The sequence below is a fragment of the Nicotiana sylvestris genome, chromosome 5, assembly GCF_000393655.2.
Source record: "Nicotiana sylvestris chromosome 5, ASM39365v2, whole genome shotgun sequence".
In the NCBI taxonomy this organism is placed as follows: Eukaryota; Viridiplantae; Streptophyta; class Magnoliopsida; order Solanales; family Solanaceae; genus Nicotiana; species Nicotiana sylvestris.
In genome coordinates this window covers 167,555,985-167,576,353 of record NC_091061.1, presented here as the reverse complement: position 1 = coordinate 167,576,353, position 20,369 = coordinate 167,555,985, and the positions used below count along the sequence as shown (strand labels likewise).

The following is a 20,369-nucleotide window of genomic DNA, read 5'->3' as shown; positions in this document are numbered from 1 at the left end:
AGTTCAAAGTCTTGTATACATCTCTCATCGAATACGAACTTGGCATCTTTTTCCAATAACTTTCATAAGGGATTCACTACCTTTGAAAAGTTTTTGATAAATCTCCGGTAGAACCCCGCATGCCCAAAAAAACTTCTAACTCCCTTGACAGAGATAGGGGAGGGAGCCTTGAAATGACATCAATTTTTGCTTTGTCCACCTCTATACCATGCTTTAAAATTTTATGCCCAAGAACTATGCCTTCCTCAACCATGAAGTGGCATTTCTCCCAATTAAGAACAATATTGGTTTTTTCACAATGGGCCAACACTATCAAGATTTTTCAAACATTTTTCAAATGAATCACCCACAACACTAAAGTCGTCCATGAATACCTCCAAAATATCTTCCACCATGTCGGTGAAAATGGACATCATACACCTCTGGAATGTAGTCGGCGCATTGCACAACCCAAGAGGCATCCTAGAAAAGGCAAAGGTGCCATATAGACAAGTGAATGTGGTCTTTTCCTGATCTTCCGGCGCAATCAAGATTTGGTTGTATCCAGAATACCCATCCAAGAAATAGTAGAAGGCACGCCCAGCAAGTCGATCTAACATCTGATCAACAAAAAGGCAATGGAAAGTGATCCTTGCAGGTCACTTTATTCAACTTGCGGTAATCCATGCACACCCTCCACCCAGTGACTGTCCTGGTAGGAATCAACTCATTTTGCGAATTTGCCACCACGGTCATGCCACCCTTCTTCGGCACACATTGCACTGGCAAAGTCCAAGAGCTATCAGAGATGGGGTACATAACCCCGACATCCAACCACTTGATCACCTCCTTTTTCACAACTTTTTGCATTGCCTCGTTCAACCTCCTTTGATCTTCCAAGAAGGGCTTTGCATAATCTTCCAGAATAATCTTGTGCATACAGAATGCGGGGCTTATCCCCCCGAATGTTAGCTAAGGTCTATCCAATTGCCTTCTTCTACTTTTGAAGCACCGCTAATATCTTATCAACCTGCATGTTAGTAAGACAAGAGGAAAGAATAACTGGCAAAGTTGAAACAGGGCCTAAGAATTCATACCTGAGGTGTGGAGGCAACGACTTCAACTTCAACACTAGAGGTTCCTCAATTGAACTAGTATCACCAACTATCACTGTCATGACAAGGTCCACAAAGGAGCACACCTCAGAACTGTTGGGTTGCTTCATTGATTTGCACACATGAAAGACTACTTTCTCATCGCCCACCCGGGTGGTGAGTTTCCCTGCTTCCACATCAACTAAGGCCTTCCCAGTAGCAAGGAAAGGTCTTCCCAATATTATTGGAACTTCATAATCTACCTCACAATCCAAGATCACAAAATCAGCTGGCAAGATAAATTTGTCCACCCGGACAAGAACATCATCAATAATACCCAATGGTCTCTTCATAGTTCTATCCGCCATTTGCAATCTCATGGAACTCGACCTTGGTTGCCCAATACCCAAAGTCTTGAAATCTGAGTAGGGCATCAAGTTGATACTTTCCCCCAAATCACATAGAGCCTTTGCAAAGTCCGCATTCCCAATGGTACAAGGAATGGTGAAAGCATCGGGATCTTCTAGCTTCGGGGCTATTGAGTGCATTATTGTACTAACTTGTTGGGTCATCTTGATAGTTTCACAATCCATTGATCTTTTCTTTGTCACCAAGTCCTTCATGAATTTAGCATAGTCCAGCATTTGTTCTAGAGCCTCCACCAAAGGCACATTAATGGATAAGCTCTTCATCATATCAATAAACTTTTTAAACTGATTCTCATTTTTCTGCTTCGCGAGCCTTTGAGGATAAAGTGGAGGTGGCCTTGGCAAAAGAGTCTTGGATTTAGGCACAACTATTTCCGTTATATCTATTACGTGTTCCCTAGATGGGTTCACGTCATTCTGAGTCTCCGCCTAGGCATCTTGAATATCAGTCCTCACTTCCTCATTCACGTTCTCATTAATCACATTTTCAACCACCAAAGGAATCTCATCTTCTTGCAACTCAACTTCATCACTCAAAATTTCTTTTTGTTTGGAGGCATTCACATCACCGCATCTTCCACTTCTTGTAGTTACCGCCATAAAATGATTGTTCCTACCCTTCGGGTTAACTACCATATCACTTGGTAGAGCCCCCTTAGGGCGAGTATTTAAAGATTGTGATATTTGGCCTAATTGATCCTCCAAGTTTCTGATTGAAGTATTGTGGGAAGCCAACTGAGCATCAGAGTCCGCATTCTTTTTTATCATCTGTTCAAAGATCATTTCAATTCTCCCCATTTCATTGTTGGACGAACTAAGACCTTGGGATGGAAATGGGGGTGGATTGTTCGGTTGTTGATACATTGGGGGCCTTTAAAAGCCTTGCCCCCAATTACCCTGATTGCCATTGTTCCAACCACCTTGAGTGTTGTTACCGCCCCAGTTGTTGTTGTTGCCATTCCAATTACCCTGATTGTTCTAATTATTGTTCTGATTGCCCCAATTAGAATTTTGGTTGTTGTTCCCCCAATTACTATTCTCTTGTTGTTGTTGATTGCCCCAATTGCCTTGGGGTATACATTGTTGTTGGTTGGAAGAATTGCCCCTTTGGCCTTTATTCACGTATTGCACTTCTTCATTCTACCCATCATAACCATCATCTTGGAATCCACCACAATCATAATCAAATTGATCTGAACTCCCTTGGTTCTATTGACCTCTTTGTCTTCTTTTGTTCACTAGCATGTTGACACCCTCCATAGCATTTACTTGGCGTGGATTTTGAACCTGTTGTAACTATGCCTTTGCTAGCTGGTTCATTGTTGTTGTCAGCTCTGCTATAGCCTGCCCATGGTCATGTAGCTCTTTGTGCAAGTGAGTGACCATGGGATCACCCTGTGGCACATTGGCTCTACTTTGCCAAGCGGAGGACGTGTCATCCATCTCATCAAGAATGTCACAAGCCTCATCATAAGACAGCTTCATGAAATTACACCCAGCAAGTTGGTTCACTATGCACTGGTTTATTGTGTTAATGCCCCGGTAGAAAGTCTTTTGGATCATTACCTCAGTCATATCATTGTTGGGACATTACGTTACCATGGTTCTATATCGCTACCATATCTCATGTAATGGTTCGATGGGCTCCAGCTTGAAAGCTAAGATCTTATCTCGCAATGCTGCCATATGCCCCAGCGAGAAAAACTTTGCAATGAATTTATCCGCCAACCCATACCAAGTAGTGATGGAATGGTTGGGAAGTCATTCAAGCCAATCCAATGCCTTCCCTCTAAGTGAGAAAGGGAATAGTATCAACCGAAGTGCATCCTCCGACACATTAGTTTGCTTGCTCCCCCAATAGGTATACACAAAACCCTTGAGATGTTTGTAAGCATTATGGTTAGTAGCGCCCGTGAAATACCCACGTTTCTCTAGCAATGTCAGCATCACATTTGTAATTTGAAAATTGCCCGCCCGGATCCGGGGCGACACAATTGCACTTGCATATCCTTGGTTGGGTAGAACTCGATGAGCCACTCTTGGAGGTGGTGAGGAAGGGTCTGGAATATTATCATTGGCCTGGCGGCCTTTCCTTTGTCCTTGAGGTACAATAGGAACCTCATCATCAATATTGTCATCTACCTCCTCCCCCAATGGAAGATCTCCAAGAGGTGCGTTGTTTACTGCCATTTTGTACCTGGAGTTGTGACACACACAAATTAGCAACACAGAAGGAAAGAAGAACAATACACAAAACTATTTAGATAGATAGCCAAAACTGTTAGCTCCCCGGCAATGGCGCTAAAAAGTGATCGGTTCCAACCCTGCACTACTACAAAGTAGCGAGAGTGGTCGAAGCAGCTTTTACCCGAGATGAACGGGGTCAAATTCCACAGGGAGATAGAAATGGGAATTAGGTTCCTATCTAAATTAGAGATGTGTAATTGCTCTTCCAAACATCATTGGTCTTTGATTACTTCTAATATTATGCTAATAAGATGCTAAATTAAGCTAAGAGTAAGATACTTGAAAGGTTGTCTAAATAGTTAAGGAGGCACTAGGGAAGTGACTTTCTCCTAGGTGGATACTTGACTGGTTCTCAAGTCTAAGGCTAGGTTGTCATGTATGTTGGGGATTACGATATAACCAATGCACAAAACTTCTCACTCTGTACCTCTCGGTAGTTTGAGTGATTTTGCCCTAATTGACTTTCTCAAGACCAATTGGGTATGATAATTTGTGCAAATTGAGGTTCAAGTTGGGTATTACTATCTCTAGGTTTAAACTTTTAATTGGGCTATCAATCTCTTGAATACGCCTCAATTCCTTGTTGGACTAATTTTCCTAGACTCAAGCTCTTTTTCTCAAGAAGAGCCCAAGTCAAAAAGGCATAAATTAGTGTTTGCAACCACTAATTCAACATGGAAAATACAAATTAGTCCAAATATCAAATACCCATAGACATTCAAGCCCTAAAACTCAAAACCCATCAAATACCCACACTAGGGTTGATCCACAACCTTAGCTAATGGGTCTAGCTACTCATGATAATAGAAGAAAATAAAGAAATAGATGAAGAAAAACCCATAGAATTTAATTACAAGCTAATACTTGAAGATTCAATGATAAAACTACTCTAAAATTACTCAAAATGGTTAAGAGCTATTGTTCATGAGCGCAGCTCAAAGTCAGATTACAACTCATGACCTAAAAATGAGAAAAGAAAGTATTTATACTAGGCCGAATTTTCTGGACAAAAATACCCATGCGGGAGTAGTGCGGTCCGCACAAAATCGAGTGCGGCCGCGGTGAGGCTTTTGGCTTTAAATCTCTGCTCTATGAACTTGGCCACCGCGGGCCGCGTAAAATGCACCGCGTCTGTGGTGGCTTCTTCTGCAGTCCGCACAAAGAGGACCACAGACCGCATTGGCAATAAATCTCCAAACTCCATCATTGCGGACCACATAATATCGAGTGCGGCCGCGATGAGTCCATTGCGGTCCGCATAAAATGCTTTGCGGCCGCAATGCTTGAGTTTTCGGATTATTCACTCTCTGAATCTCATCACTGCGAACCGCACTAAATGGAATGCGGCCGCAGTGGATCTGTTCCACTGTGCCTGGACTTGTTCTTGGTACTTGTGCATGCTTTACTCCTTTTTGAGCTGATTTTGACTAATTGTCACCTTTTTACCAAACCCTGCAAACAAATACAACATGTAAGCCTTTGGGACTATTTTGTACACATTTTTAATCAAAACTCAAGTAAGAAGGAGTGTAAAATGAACCATAATCCCCAGTTATCATGCGCTAGTTGTTCCTCCCTCTATTTGAGTCCTTCACGGAACAACTGAAAGTCAGGGTCCTGATTATAAATATCGGTCATTGCACAATGCGTAGCGCGATACTGTTGATACTTGGAATACATCTTCCCGTATATGGTCATCCTCTTACTTTCTCGACTCTCGGTCTCCATGATAAGGGTCTAGCACAAAAAAAGAAGAAGTTAAAAACAAAAATACAGGTCGAAAATCACAACGCAAGCCTACGATGAAAAGGAAAAGAAAGCACCTACCTATAAGGCCATACCGGCGATGTTCTGGGACAAATCCATGTTTCTCATTGCCCTAAGCACCTCGTTTTTAGGGGTAGCACATAGAGGGGCTAAAACATACGCCACTTGATCGTAGTTCAACAACAAGTTGTAGTCCCCCAGGATAACTATGTGACGATCAGATCCTTCTGCTCTGACCTCCACGTGAGTATGGCGACCTACGAACTCGCGAACGTCCTCTGGGTCGACATCTGAACTAAGCCTTCGCCCTCAACACGACGGCCTTCTCCAACATAGGATGATGTGCCACCCTCAGCGGAGTGCACGGAGCCGGCCCCTGGGTAAATTACTTCCATTTGTCGAGATCTCCCCGCTAAAATGGTGTCGACCATAAATGTGGGTACAGGTGCCGTCTACGATGCCCTACTTCGACTAGCGTCCATGGCCACATCCTTCCCAAGCTCCATTCCCCTTCTTTTTCTTGACAATGACTCGTCCCCGTTAAAGGATTCGTCCAAGAGGTGCGGGGTCGGTATTGAAGAAGCCTCCTCCCTCACGACCATGACCCGAGAGGGACCTTCTACTTGAATTGATTGAGGATGACCCCCTCGAACAGACTCATTCAAAGTAATTTGCATTCCTATAGCAGCGATGACCTATTGGAATGCAGGGACTGGCACCCTCCGCTTGGAAGCTCCTCGACCTGTCGTCATGAAGAGTCGAATCAATGGACGACGATATATAACCAACAAAGTGGTAAAGGGAAAACATTTACTAAAAGGAACTCTCGGGCCATAACATTTTATGAAGGCGGGCCAATCTTGGGTTTCCACTATATGGGGCAACAGACGGGCTACCCAATCCTTTATGCCAGCAATAGGGTGGGGCGAACTTCCCATAGCTGCAAATGAGAAGCAAACAAACCCTATAACGATATAGATGAAGGAAGAGTAAAATGAGTGGAGACACTTACGAGTCTCTTTCCATTGCTCCGGGAACCTGGCGGAATCAAAAACAATGTGTTCAGTTTTGACAAAGAAATACTTATGCCAAAACTTGCGACTTGCTCGGTCGTTAGTCCCAACCACCAGCACTTTTGTGCCACGGTGCCTCAAATGCACCATAGTACCCATATGGAAGCTGGCTGAGAACAGGTGCAAAGGGTGGTGGATAGAAACATCGCATTTCGCCAACTCCGCACACTTTGTCAACACCAGAAGTATCTTAAGCGTATATGGTGAAAGTTGTGTCGGGAAAACTTTGTAGAACCTACAAAACTTTTCCGCTAATGGGAGGAGGGGAAAATAACAGCCAATCATGAAAGGGTACTCGTAGAAAACGCAGTACCCAGGTCTGTGGACCTCTACGAAATCCCTCCCGCTGGAACCATGTCAACGTGAGCGGGAATGCCATACTTTGCACGAAGAGCATCAATGTGAACTTGTTTTGTCTTTAGAGAATACAGGGGTAGGAGTATAAGGGGGATCTTTGAGGAAGTGACGTCGAGACATGGGGTGTCTCGGCAGTAACTCCTCCACCGTAGGAAGACTATCACTTTCTTTTACCACCATATCTCCACCGCCTGAAGGGGGGCCATGTACAGTGGGGAAGCCTCAGAAATCCCTTCACGAGATCGATGTGATCTTGGCATACTTTCGTTAAAAGAGGCAGTGACACAGCAAAAAAAAGAGAAGAATAAGAAGTTGTGAACAAAGAGTGTGAGAAGAAGAAGTAGAAGGTTGCCAGGGCAGGCTCGGAGAAATGTGGAGGGGTAATCAGAAATGAAATGGCCAAGAATTTTCGAAAAAACAAACCCTCCACCTATTTATAGGATTGGGTGGCGCCAGAATCGAAGCGGAAGGTTACAGAGTGGCACCAAAATTGGAGCAACAAGCTATCAATCTCTGTCTCGAAAACACGCGTAATGATGACGCACGTGAAGATGACATTGGCCAGACCGTAACGCCTCGTAGGATCAAATTTCTCTGTAAGAATTCATGGTGTCCGCTCATCGAGGACGCACCAAGTTACAACCTCGACAAGAGGAGGGACTAACTATGTGGGTCCAAATTTGAACAACCATGACTGTTGATGAGTATGACGAATGACAAGATCCTCGAAGTATGACATCCTGTAGAGGATGAACTTAAGGCGAACAAGAGGTTGTACGACCTTTGCAGTAGGGCAGGCCCATTAGGGGACCTTAGGAATATTATTTCGAATATTCCCTATAACTTGTCTTTTAGCGCTTAGAAGGGTTGGGTCCCTTATATATATAGACCGTAAAACAACCAAGTAAGTCTCTCGGGACATCTTTCCCAACTCATAATACTTGCTGTAAACTTGCTTACATAAACGACTGACTGGATTATTGTTGTTTTTTCTTTAAAAGGAGATAAAAAGTTCTTATCCTCTATATTTTCCTGGTCTATCTTCTGTTCTAGAGATTACTATGCTTAGCTAAGATTTACCCCTTCATTTTCTTTTGATTGATTTATTCAAAAATGTTCCCATATCTTTTGAGTCAAACAAGATACAACAGGTAATTTTTTACATCAATCATGATTGTGCGACTTATGACACTCTTATAAATAATTGCAGGTGGATGATATCTGTATACGATAAAATCGGAGGGTCCAATCTTCCGTAGTTACAATGCCTCGAAAGCATGTCTCGAAGGCTCGAGACCACGGTCAAGTTTCATCCCTCGAGGGCCATCAATGCTCGACCTCAGAGCAGCACATACCGAGAGTTACGGAGAGAAAGTGGGGAGTTCCCAAGGCGCATCACTAGAGCAGACAAAGCCTAGTGAGCTAAGTTCAAACCCGAATCATGACATCAACTAGTTGTCCCATCTCCATATCTTTATAATAAATGTATTTGTACTATGTTGGGATTTTTCCTCATATATAAAGGGGATCCTTGTCATTTTGTAAATACATGTTGCTCAATACTAAATACACAAGAACATTCTCTCTGCTCTCTAACATATTTTCTTGATCTCATTACTCTCATTTATTGCTTACATTTATTGCGTTTTATCCATTGTTCCTAATTTATTACCTATCATTAATCATAAAGAGCCACTGTCATAGCTCTCGTAACTGTTATTCCTCCCTCGACCACTCCAAGTCGGTCACCCAACTCGACCTCGAGGTCCCATATACGACGGCTCGAGGCCCCGATCTCCAGCCGATCGGTTAGACTATTACATCATTTTCTAGATATAATCTTGTTTTCTAATCTCTTACTTTATCATCTATTGCCTAACAACTAGCAAAAAAATAGATCACGTATTTTTAGAATCACAAAATCAAATTTAATTGTTATTACCATTTTCACGGTAAGCAGTTTGGCGCCCACCGTGGGGCTAAAAATAATAGTGATTATTTTCTTGCTGGTTTAGCTACATAACGCAAGTTATCTTTCACTTTTTTTCTTGTCCAAGATCTTTGATTTCAGGTCAATATGTCTAACTCAGTAAACAACAATCTTGAGAACCATGGAGAGAATGGTGTGGATGTTTCAGGTGTTGGTGCACCACCACGAAACCCTGAGAATACACCAGAAATAACTCCCATGGACGTAGTTTCACGTGATGCCATACATGTCGATATAAGCTACCACACTAACAAGAGCGTGCATCAAGGAGATCAACAAGAAGTCCGAAAAACCCCAGCTCGGGAGGAACATGAGGTTAGCCTTCACGTTATTTTTGAGATGTTGTAGGCACAACAACTGGCAATCACTCAACTGTAGAGTCACCAAAAAACCCCAAGTATAGCGTCCCCGGGAATAGCCCCTCGGACCGAACAGGCACCAGAAAGATCAAGCAATAATGGGTCGGTAGCCGACCCTGTTATCATAAAGATGCTCGAGGACCTCACAAAGAGGATCGAGTCGGGAAAGAAGAAGATAGAAGCCAACGACAAAAAGGTTGAGACCTACAACTCCAGGGTCGACCAAATTCCGGGCGCACCCCCGAACCTGAAAGGTGTGGATTCAAAGAAGTTCGTACAAAGCTCGTTCCTAGAGGAAGCGACTCCAAAACCCATTCCAAAGAAGTTTAGAATGCCAACCTTCCGAAGTATAACGGAGCCTCCGACCTCAATGAGCACGTTACTGCTTACACTTGTGCAGTAAAGGACAACAACCTAAAAGACGGCGAGATCGAGTCCGTCAAACTGAAGAAGTTCAGGGAAACACTTTCTAAAGGGGCAATGATGTGGTATCACAACCTGGACCCAAACTCGATAGATTCATTTGCCATGCTAGCATATTCTTTCATTAAGGTACATGCTGGTGCCTTCAAAGTAGCAACAAGGAAATCTAACGTCTTCAAGATCAAGCAGAGGGAGAATGAGATGCTACGAAAGTTTGTATCTTGCTTTCAAATGGAACGAATGGAACTACCACCAGTATCCAACAACTGGGCAGTGCAGGCCTTCACTCAAGGTCTGAATGAATGAAGCTCGATGGTTTCGAAGCAGTTGAAATAAAATCTGGTTGAATATCCCATCGTGACCTGGTCGGACGTGCACAACCGATATCAATCAAAAATCAGGGTCGAGGATGCCCAACTAGGAGCCCCCTCGGGCTTGGTATACCTAAGCAGGCTTCTAGCGAATGAGCCAAAGCCAAACAACGAAAGGTGCCAACCATACACCAAAGACAGGAGAAACGCCCCGAGGCGCAACATACCCTACAATGATCGAAGGATGGACCGAGGTCAGAATCCTCGGGGACTCACCAACAGAGCTGGATTCGATAGGCACATAGGGCCAACAGAGGCACGTCGCTTGTCAGAGTACAACTTCAACGTCGATGTATCATACATCATGTTTGCCATTAGTAAAATCAAAGACACCAGGTGGCCTAGGCCTGTACAATCAGATCCTTCGCAAAGAAATCATAACCTAGTGTGTGAATTTCACAACATGCATGGACACAGGATCGAGGATTGCCACCAGCTCTGGGAAGAAGTAGCCCGGCTACTCAGCAAAGGTCACCTCCGATAATTCCTCAGCGACCGGGCGAAAAATCAGTTCTGGGAAAGAGAGGCGACCAAGAATAACGAAACAGATGAGCCACAACATGTCATCCACATGACCTTGGGAGGCATTGATGACTCGCAAGAACCCATGATCAGAAGAACAAAAATATCCATAACCAAAGAAAAGTGAACTCGAGGTTATATACCTGAGGATACTCTTACATTCAGCGACGAGGACATCGAGACCTTGTCTCAACCCCACAACGACGCACTGGTAATCTCTTTCCTTGTAAATACATTTCAAATTAAACGTGTACTTGTGGATCCAAGTAGATCGGCCAACATCATCAGGTCGAGGGTGGTAGAGCAGCTCGAACTGCTTGACCAAATCGTGCCCAACTCTTGAGTCCTCAACGGATTCAACATGGCGAGCGAAACAATGAAAGGGGAAATCACCCTCCCAATCAATGTGGTCGGCACAACCCAAAATGCCAAATTCCATGTCATCGAATGAGACATGAGATACAACGCCTTGCTCGGAAGGACGTGGATACACCGCATGAGAGCAGTACCATCCACCCTCTATCAAATAATGAAATTCACGACAAAGGATGGGATAAAAACCATCTACGGGGAGAATCATGCTGTAAAGGAAATGTTGGCGGTGCATGATGTAGCACCGACACCAATGCCTCCACCACCAAAGGAGCCAAAGGATAGGCAAACAATAAAATAGCAATAACAAGTTACATTCTCAGCTACGCCCGATTGAACAAAGTAAAAGACTGTATCGAGTCCTCATAGCAAGCGACTGAATCGCATCGAGGTCTGAAGCGCTGTCAGCACTAAGGTATGGTCATCTCCCTTTTTTAGTTACATTTTATACTAACCTGAATGCAGGTATCCGATCGAAATGACCGAAGTGCTTCCCAACTCGAAGGCCTAAGGTTTCAAAAGCATGCGTTGAACTCTTTTCTTCGACCATGTTTTTTATCCCAAGAAGGGTTTTACCCGCAAGGTTTTTAATGAGGCAACATCTATATGCTACCTAAAGAAGACCCAACAAGTATTCAAGGCTTATTTCGCAATCAACCTCAAATACTGGGGGGGCATCCCCTTGGAAGGTCACCTACTCGGAGAAGCCAAGATACGTTAAGTGGGGTCTCGATAGGGAAATAATGTACCGGGCCAAACGATCAAACGAACCATGTCCGCATAGAACAACCGAGCCCAAAACAGCAAAAATGTGTATACTTGTACCAAATAATCAAAGAATACTTCTCAAAAGCATTTTGTGTTTTAAGGAAGCTCGACATTTTTGCGAAAAACGGCCCCAGAGCCAAAAACGTCCTGAATACTTGGGGACCGGCGTCGACAACTCGAAACAATATGACCCCCGGGTCAGAGCTTCAAACCCATGAGCCCTCAATGAGGCAACAACAAGATCACAAAACGGCTCCAGAGCCAAAAATGCCCCGAACACTTGGGGACTGGCGTCAAAAACTCAAGGCCACATGACCTCTAGGTCGGAAACTCTGAAATCATAAGCCCTCAATGAGGCAATGCCAAGTTTAAAAGTAATGTCTCCCGAACCGGGAAATCCTCGATGACTCGGGGACTTCCGTCAATCGCCATGTCCCTCGACTTATCAAAACCTGAGGCCATAAGACCCCAAGTGGGCAGACTCGGTCTTATAAGACCTACATAAGGCAACAACAATATTTGTAAGACCTCAAGCGGTATTAACCATACTTGTACCAAGTATCAAAAACTGTAAGACCTTAAAGGCATGTAAAACTTGTAAGACCTTACTAAAGGCATAAAACCGATCTCAAAGTTAAGGCTATATATCAAACTTGTAAGACCCCTAAAAAGGCATGCCCTCGATATAGACGCCGAAACTACTTCATTCGAGACTGAAAGGCTCCGGCCAAACACAAATGACTACGGTCACAAGGTTGTACCAGCAAAACTAATGCGACTCGGGAACGCCCGACTGTCGCTATAGAATCACAGGCCTTCAATTACTTCGAATGTACTTTGAAAAGAACCGGTTAAACAGGCTACCCTCGACATAGGCAAAAGAGATTCGACCATGTCAGCTCCCACTATAATGATTTGAGATACTCAGCCACCGAGCCAAACCTCTCGAGGTGCTCGATCATCACCATATAAAGACTTACAATCGAGGTTCATATCAAACCGTCGAAGAGTCAGGCAAACATTATTCCAAAAAATCCTTATCGAGGGAAAAATAAAGCCTATATTAGAGGTCGCATCCACCCAAAGCGTAATAGCCTCTGTCGCCAGCTCACATAAAAGGTCGCATTGACCCAAAGCGTAAGAGCCACTAACGCTAGCTCATATAAAAGGTCACATCGACCCAAAGCGTAAGAGCCACTATCGCCAGCCCACATAAAGGGTCGCATATACCCAAAGCGTAAGAGCCACTATCGCCAGCCCAAACAAAAGGTCGTACCGACCCAACGCATAAGAGACTAAGGGCCAACTTGAAATTCAAAAACTTGAGGGTCGAATGAGCTCGAGTTGATACCCGACTCGGAGACTGAACCCAAAATAGTTGACCAAACATGCCTAAGAGCACAAGCATAAGAGGTCGAATGCCGGCTTATACTAAAAGGTCGTATCAACCAAGCGCGTAAGAGCCTACGGGCCATCCTAATGAGCCCCAGGGCCATACCATGAATCTAAGGGTTCCTTTTAACTCAAGGACCATTTCATCTAGCTAAAATCGAGGCAAAAAGAAATGCAGGATAAATAAGCCGCGAGGTTTTCCTTTTATACATATATGCAAGAAAATAAAAGTTCCATTTATAACGTACTTTGAAAGTACCATGAACATAAACAGAAAGGGAAATATACGTCCCCTTTGGGGACTATGGCCCGTTGGACTTATCCTCCATATCCTCGGCGTCGGACAGAAGTGACTTAGCGCCATGTTTGTCCGCCTTTGCTCGCTTCACCTCTTTCGAGAGGTCAAAACCCCTAGCATGGATCTCCTCGAGGGTTTCCCTTAGAGATTTACACAGAGCGTATTCCTTGCTCCTGCCCTCGCGGTCAAGAGTCTTTCTCAGCTCAGTTTGGGCGTCGACAGCGTCCTTCAAATAGACCGCCACTTTCTTGTCAACCTTAGTTTGTCTCATTACGGCTTTAGCCCGGGCATCCACAACCTCGGCCTTTATCTTCAAAAGCTCAGACTCGAGCTTTGTAATCCTATCTATTAGAGCCAAGCTATTATCACGAGCTAAGCGGAGTTGAACCTCAAAGGCGGAGGCTTTAGCTAGAGCACTCTTCCCCGCTGAAGCCTGAACGTCCGCCTGAGCTTTTAACTCATCGTACTCGCGCTTGGCTCGGCCAGCTTCATTCCGAAGACGCTCCAGGTCCTCCGTCTTTTTCTACAACTGAAGTAAACAAAACATTAGCCTCAGAAGTTAGAAGAAGAAATACACACTCCCTTGAAACAGAAGTTACCTTCTCCTCGAGGTAGCTCTCGTAGTTCAAACTGCGACTCGCCTCGTACCGCAAGTGTGCCAACTCATATTCCTTTTCATCACAAAGGAGCCTGAGGAATTTCTCCCCATCTATGGCTTTTCATTGCCTGGCCTCACGGCGAAGCAGCTTAGACTTGAGCTTGTTAAAATTCTGCGGAAGAGAAACATGGTAAGAAAGTGAAAATTACAAAGCTACAAAACCAGTACGAACGACCAAAACCTACCTCAAAGTAAAGCCGTTGGGCTTCCTCGAAAGTTGAGCGCACATCTACTAGTCTAACTCTATCTACCCCGTTAGAACCGCCCCGGTTTGGGGCACGATCTCCCGATATATGCGTCATTTGGTGTCGAACACCCCTCGAAGTACCTTCAACGGGAGAAGAAGCCCGCAACGGAGAAATTTCATTCCTCGAAGTACCTTCGGCGGTAAAGGAAGATGACAGCGGAGGAGGGACACCGTGTCTCTAAAGCCAGAGATCCCGGGTGCTGTAGGCTCGGCTGATACGCCCTCTCTGAGCCTTCGGGCCGGACCCGTCTTGCTATAATCATCATCGCCCTGCAAAGCCCCTTTTTTCTTAATGCTATTATCATCATCCCTCGGTGCTGAAGCCGGCAATCCTTCCCCCTCTCCTAAAGGGCACGACCTCACTTTAAAGGACTCCCCAATGCCTACGATGATAGAGTTAGTATACAGAAAGAAAAAGCACCCTTCCGAGAGAAAGGGGGGAGCAAATCACATAGCATGTACCATGGTGTTTTGCCTCCCACCTATCTTTAGATAAATCTCGCCACTTACACTCATTATAAGTCGAGTGGATCGCCAACTTTTGAGCCCAATCCTGCAGGTCGGGGACATTGCACAACATCTATGAAATTGCTACAAAAAAGGAAAAGAAGGCACATTTACGGAGCCCGCCTTCGCCATAAACAAGACTACGAAGGCACGAGTGTACCACTTATGTGTAAAATTCCATTCCTCAGGAAATGGCAGAAACTCCACTAGAATAATATCGATAGTCCATACTCGGACAAATTGGCACATCCATCCCCGATCTCCGTCTTCTTCATCATCAATAACGAAATGCGTGGTCGACCAGCATCGCAAGGTCAGTAGGTCTCGATGGTGAAAGGGCCGATACAGCCTGATGAGATGACTAGGAGTGAATTCAAGACCTACTTCTTCCGCAAAGAACCTTATCATCAATACTACCCGCCAAAATGATGGGTGAATCTGCACCAGGGTAACCTGGTACTTTCGACAGAATTCAAGCACAACCCCGTCAAGGGGGCCCAGCGTAAAGGTACGTGTACACGTTTAAAAATCCCTCGGCAAGGCCCATGATACTCTCCTCCGGGGAAGGTACTTGCAATGCTACCTTTTCTCCCCGTCCACGATCTTTCCTCACCAAATCATGGTGCTCCTCTCCTATTAAAGAAATGAAATTCGAGGCATACTCCCAATAACCTCGAACGTTGGAAGTCTTTTCTGACGGGAGATTCCCTCCCGAAACAAAATGCCCAAAAGCGGAGCTCCCTTCTCCTTGCCAAGCGGACCCTGACGTAGCAGCCATGACTGTGGTAAAACTAAAGAATTGGAGCGGGAACTTGAGTAAGGGCATCAAAATTGAAATGAGAAAGGACCTAACGCAGGAAAGGAGAACTCTATAAAAGAGGATAGCTACTCAGAACAGCGAAATCTCCAAAAAGGTGAAGACAACCCTATATATGGAGAAAGCGGAGACTACCCGCCTGCCTTAAAGGCCGATTAAAAATACTGGCTAGGGCTTTCATCGCCATGGGAAGATATGTCGGCGAAATCGCCTAGGTCATTTCATAACCTTGTCATATACTTAATACCGCCATACGACGTTTCGGGGTCGGAGACCCCCGCATCAACCAAGTCTCGAGATGGTACCCGATCTCGAGGATCCCCACTAAAAAAGATATGCTCCAAGAAGCCATTTGCATCATTACAAGTCCCGAAATGGTACCCGATCTCGAGGATCTCCACTAAAAAAGATAGGCTCCAGGAAGCTATTGGCACCATTGCAAGTCCCGAGATGGTAGCCGATCTCGAGGATCTCCAGGAAGCCATTTTCATCATTGCAAGTCCCGAGATGGTACCCGATCTTGAGGATCTCCATTGAAAAGAAGATAGGCTCCAGGAAGCCATTGGCACCATTGCAAGTCCCGAGATGGTACCCGATCTCGAGGATCTCCACCAAGAAGTAGATAGGTTCCAGGAAGCCAATAACATCACTATACGTCCCGAGTTGGTACCCAATTTCGAGGACCTCCACTAGGAAGAAGATGTGCTCAATGGGCCATTAATACTATTACGAGACTCGAGATGGTACCTAATCTCGAGGGCTTCTCTCAAGAAGAAAATAAGCGCTAAAACTCTACGCATATGGGCTTGGCCTCGAGGTACCATCTAAACTCGGTCAAGCCCTCATTCGAGATCTATCTGCAATGCCTTAAGTCTATCTACACTGAGTTCAAAACAAGTCCCCAGGCAACCCGAGCTTGAGCAAACCCCACTCGGGGACTGCTCCCGAAAGCCTAAAGGCTATCTTTATTCTTAGGCGTCCGAACAAATCCCCCCGTCAAAGATTATCATGAAGTCTAAAAGGCTAAGTCTCATGCTGAAAGATCGAAGCCCTACTCTCATTCAACTCAGAGTCGGGGATCCCGACAGCCCGAGTTTATCAAACCAATCCAAGCTCCATCCAATGAACGGCAAAGGGTTTTATGGGGAATCGTTTTTGATCGATCAAGGGCCAGAAGAAGTACTTTCACCCGGGCTCAATACTCATACCAATTGGTGGAGTTGTGCATTCAAATTCTCCACAAATGCAAATAAAAAGAAATATAGCATAAATCAGAGGCAAATTGAAGAAAATCTTTGTATTCATAAGCACATGATTACAAAATCCTACGAAGGGTCCTTACATATGATTACAAAAGCCCCAGAGGGGTCCTTACACAGAAACAAAGAAGCAAAAAGTAAAGAAATGAAAGCAAAGAGTCTAATCTAATCTCTAGGGTGCATCCTCGGCGGCAGTATCTTCGAGCACCATCTTCTCGTGGGCCTCATCTCGATCTCCTAAAACGGCATCTTCAAGGGAGAAGATGAAGAAGAGGAAAGTGATAAAGCAGAAAAAGATGAAGAAAAAAACGTAGCCCGCCAAAGAGCAAAAGCTCTTACCAGGCTAAGGAAATCACAGCCCAGTAGAAGACTTGGCGAGCGTCGGCCTTACCTGCACGACTACTATGAGTCCACTTCTTGGGACATTGTGCCATGCAGGTTACCGGCCAGAAATGCCACCTCAACCCACTGAAAACAAAAGGGATGAAGTGCTACACTAGGCCGAGGTAGGGAGGTGAGCAGTGGTGTAAAGTCCGAACACCCTCCTGAGCAGCGGTGTAGAGTCCAAACATCCTCCTGAGTCGGAAGAAATCGGCCCCTCTATCTCATCGCCTCGAGCCAATAATGACAACAGTAACAACAACAACAATAAGAAGTTAGTGCGATCTCACTCGGTAAAGGAAAGCCTTGGAAAAAGGCCACGGCGCAACTGATGAGAATGTCGCCATGTAACCTTAAGGTCGCAAGCCCAAAATATGGGAAATAACAATGGATGAGGATGAAGAGAAGAAAGGGGTGAAAGGCTATTGAAGAACACTTGAATAAAGAATTGGTTCCGGAAAGCTCCCATTTATAAAGAAAGGGTAACACAATCGACATGCACAATCAATACCCTTTGGAAAAAGTAACCGACGGTTCCATTAACATCTTTGAAAGACGTATCGGCAAATGCAATCAATGCATTTTTGGGAACTGAATCAGCGACGATATTATCACCTTGGAGAATGAGTATCGGCAGTACATTAAATGGCACTGAAAAGACAAAGTCAACGAGACGCCTCAGTTATCACAAAAGCTGACGCCATAAGTATGATGTCACCGCGGGAAGTTCGAAAAGATGGATATCAAGGTCGTTTATTATCGTTCTACTCTAAGAAACTCAGAGACTATCTGTATACGATAAAATCGGAGGGTCCAATATTCCATCATTACGACGCCTCGAAAACATATCTCGAAGGCTCGAGACCACGGTCGAGTTTCATCCCTCGAGGGCCGTCACACCTCCTTTTTCCGCCCCCGCGAGGGTGCGTGGGAGTTTTCTCCAATTAAAGGACAGTCGAAACGGGATTTGTTTGTTTGTTTCAGAGTCGCCACCTGGGAATTTTAAGGCGTCCCAAGTCACCAATTTTAATCCCTGAATCGAGGAGAATATGACTCTGTTTATTATTCTGCGAACCAGAAATCCGGATAAGGAATTCTGTTAACCCGGGAGAAGGTGTTAGGCATTCCCGAGTTCCGTGGTTCTAGCACGGTCGCTCAACTGTTATATTCGGCTTGATTATTTTGATTTGTTAAATACATTTTTATTGCATGATTTTATTGTTACCGCTTCTATTTAGATTGTTTATAATTAAAGACCCTTCTTCGAATCGAATCACGCGTACGTGTATTCGTTTTATATATTAATATTTTTTAACGTGAAAATCGTGTCACGCGTACGTATACACAATGATAATATAATAATTATTATTATTATTTTTTCGAAATTTTTTATTATAAAAAAAGAAGACTTAAGTTCGAAATTGTGCTAAAAATAAAATTAAGAACGTTCGTCGCTCTTGTATAATTAAATATTGAACCGCACATCTCGAGTTATATGAAATTAATATTGATATTCTCCGAAGAGCCCCCTTTTTATTAAATGTTCGTTCGAAGTTGCGCGAACGCATAATCCGAATTGCTTTTAGAAATATAATCAGGTTACGCGAACGCATCCCTAATCACGCAAAAGATTCTTAATAGTAGTATAGATTTTCCATAAATGTTTATTGCATCCATCTATTTTTAAATGTAAGAATCATGGAGAATTACCGATTGGGATGCCACCAAATTTCTTGACAAAGAATTCAAAATTTATTAGGCGTTGCTACAAGTCTTATTTTACGCGTATGAATTATATACCTCAAAACTATTCAAATTTTAAAGAATTAATGATATGAAAAAGAAACAAACAACATGTAACTAAAAATACTACCATTTTTATCGTGGATACAACATTAACATATCCAAAAATCGAATCGCATATAAAACTGGAAAAAGAATTAATTTGATAAACAAATTAATAGTTTCTGAAGAATTTTTATTGTTATATTTAATGCGAATTCTATTTCTACATATCCTTGACATAAAATGTTGCAATTCGTGCTTGTAAATCCCATATCCTTCTCATATACTTGTTTTTAGTCCAAAGTTATAATTGTTTGGTTAATTTGTTTACAAAGATTGAGTTTGAGATAAATAAACCAATTCTTATTCTCTGCCTATGCGACTATTTGCAAACACTTAACTCTATATTTTGTAAAAAAAATCATTGACATTATTTCATATATTAAAAGAAATGAGTTGATCGCGTTCCTAAAATAACTAAGCCATTAGTTATTAAGAAAGAGAACTAATCTACTAATTGATTTAATACTATATTAACCAACTAAAACAAAACTGAAATTTAAACTAATAAAATTTAAATGAGTAGAAGACATCCTTATAATTCCAAACTTCATTTACTTGCCATGTTGAAGCTCTTCACAACATGAGTTTAAAAGATATGTACCTGATATTGGAAGCAAAAGAAAATGAAGATGAAAATCAGCAACAGTAATAACAGTGCAACAGCAACAACTGCCCAGCAACAGTAACAAACCGGTAACAGACCGGTGGAGTAGTAATCCCAAAAACAAAAGCTTTAAGCTTTAAATGAAACAACAACCATTAATACTAATTTCAAACAAAGAAAGAAAGCAGTAGATTTTTTTAGCTTTTATTTTTATTTTGAAAGCTTAAATATTTTTTCGGAATTTTTCTCTCTTCTATTCTCTGTCCGTTTTTTCTCTCTATCTGTGTGTGTATTTTTTCTCGTCTGTATGTGTTCTCTCTCTGTATTTCTTGTTATGTCTTGTCTTCAAGACTTCCCATATATATAATCCCATCCCATAAATCTTTTAATCAATTAAATCAATACTTTTTCTCTACCCAACCCATTATCTTTCCACTCATCCCCATTACATTAAATAAACATATCACACCACCCCATTATATTTTGTCCCCCATGCTTCATTTAAAATAATGCAAGATTCCCCTTTAAATTAAATCTTGTCCCCCCTTTATATTAAATAATCATATCACAACCCACCCCATTTCATTTTGTCCCCCATGCTTCAAATA

The 20,369-nt window shown here is 43.3% G+C and overlaps 1 protein-coding gene across 1 annotated transcript; it reads right to left on the bottom strand.

Moving 5' to 3' along the window:
* Nucleotides 1–976: 976 nt before the first annotated feature.
* LOC138869626 (uncharacterized) lies at nt 977–1,696 on the bottom strand. Its single transcript, XM_070147260.1, has 2 exons — nt 1,411–1,696; nt 977–1,323 (listed from the first exon to the last, which is right to left on the bottom strand). Exons 1-2 carry the CDS (start codon nt 1,694–1,696, stop codon nt 977–979), a joined length of 633 nt encoding a protein of 210 aa, XP_070003361.1.
* Between the last annotated feature and the right edge of the window lie 18,673 nt (nt 1,697–20,369).

What these genes read in the sequence shown, in the direction of transcription:
- LOC138869626 (XM_070147260.1), bottom strand. Translation starts at nt 1,696, where the DNA reads ATGAAGGACTTGGTGACAAAGAAAAGATCAATGGATTGTGAAACTATC. An exon ending in AACTATGAAGAGACCATTGG is followed by an intron (nt 1,324 to 1,410) that starts GTATTATTGATG and finishes TAGATTATGAAG; the next exon opens with TTCCAATAATATTGGGAAGA.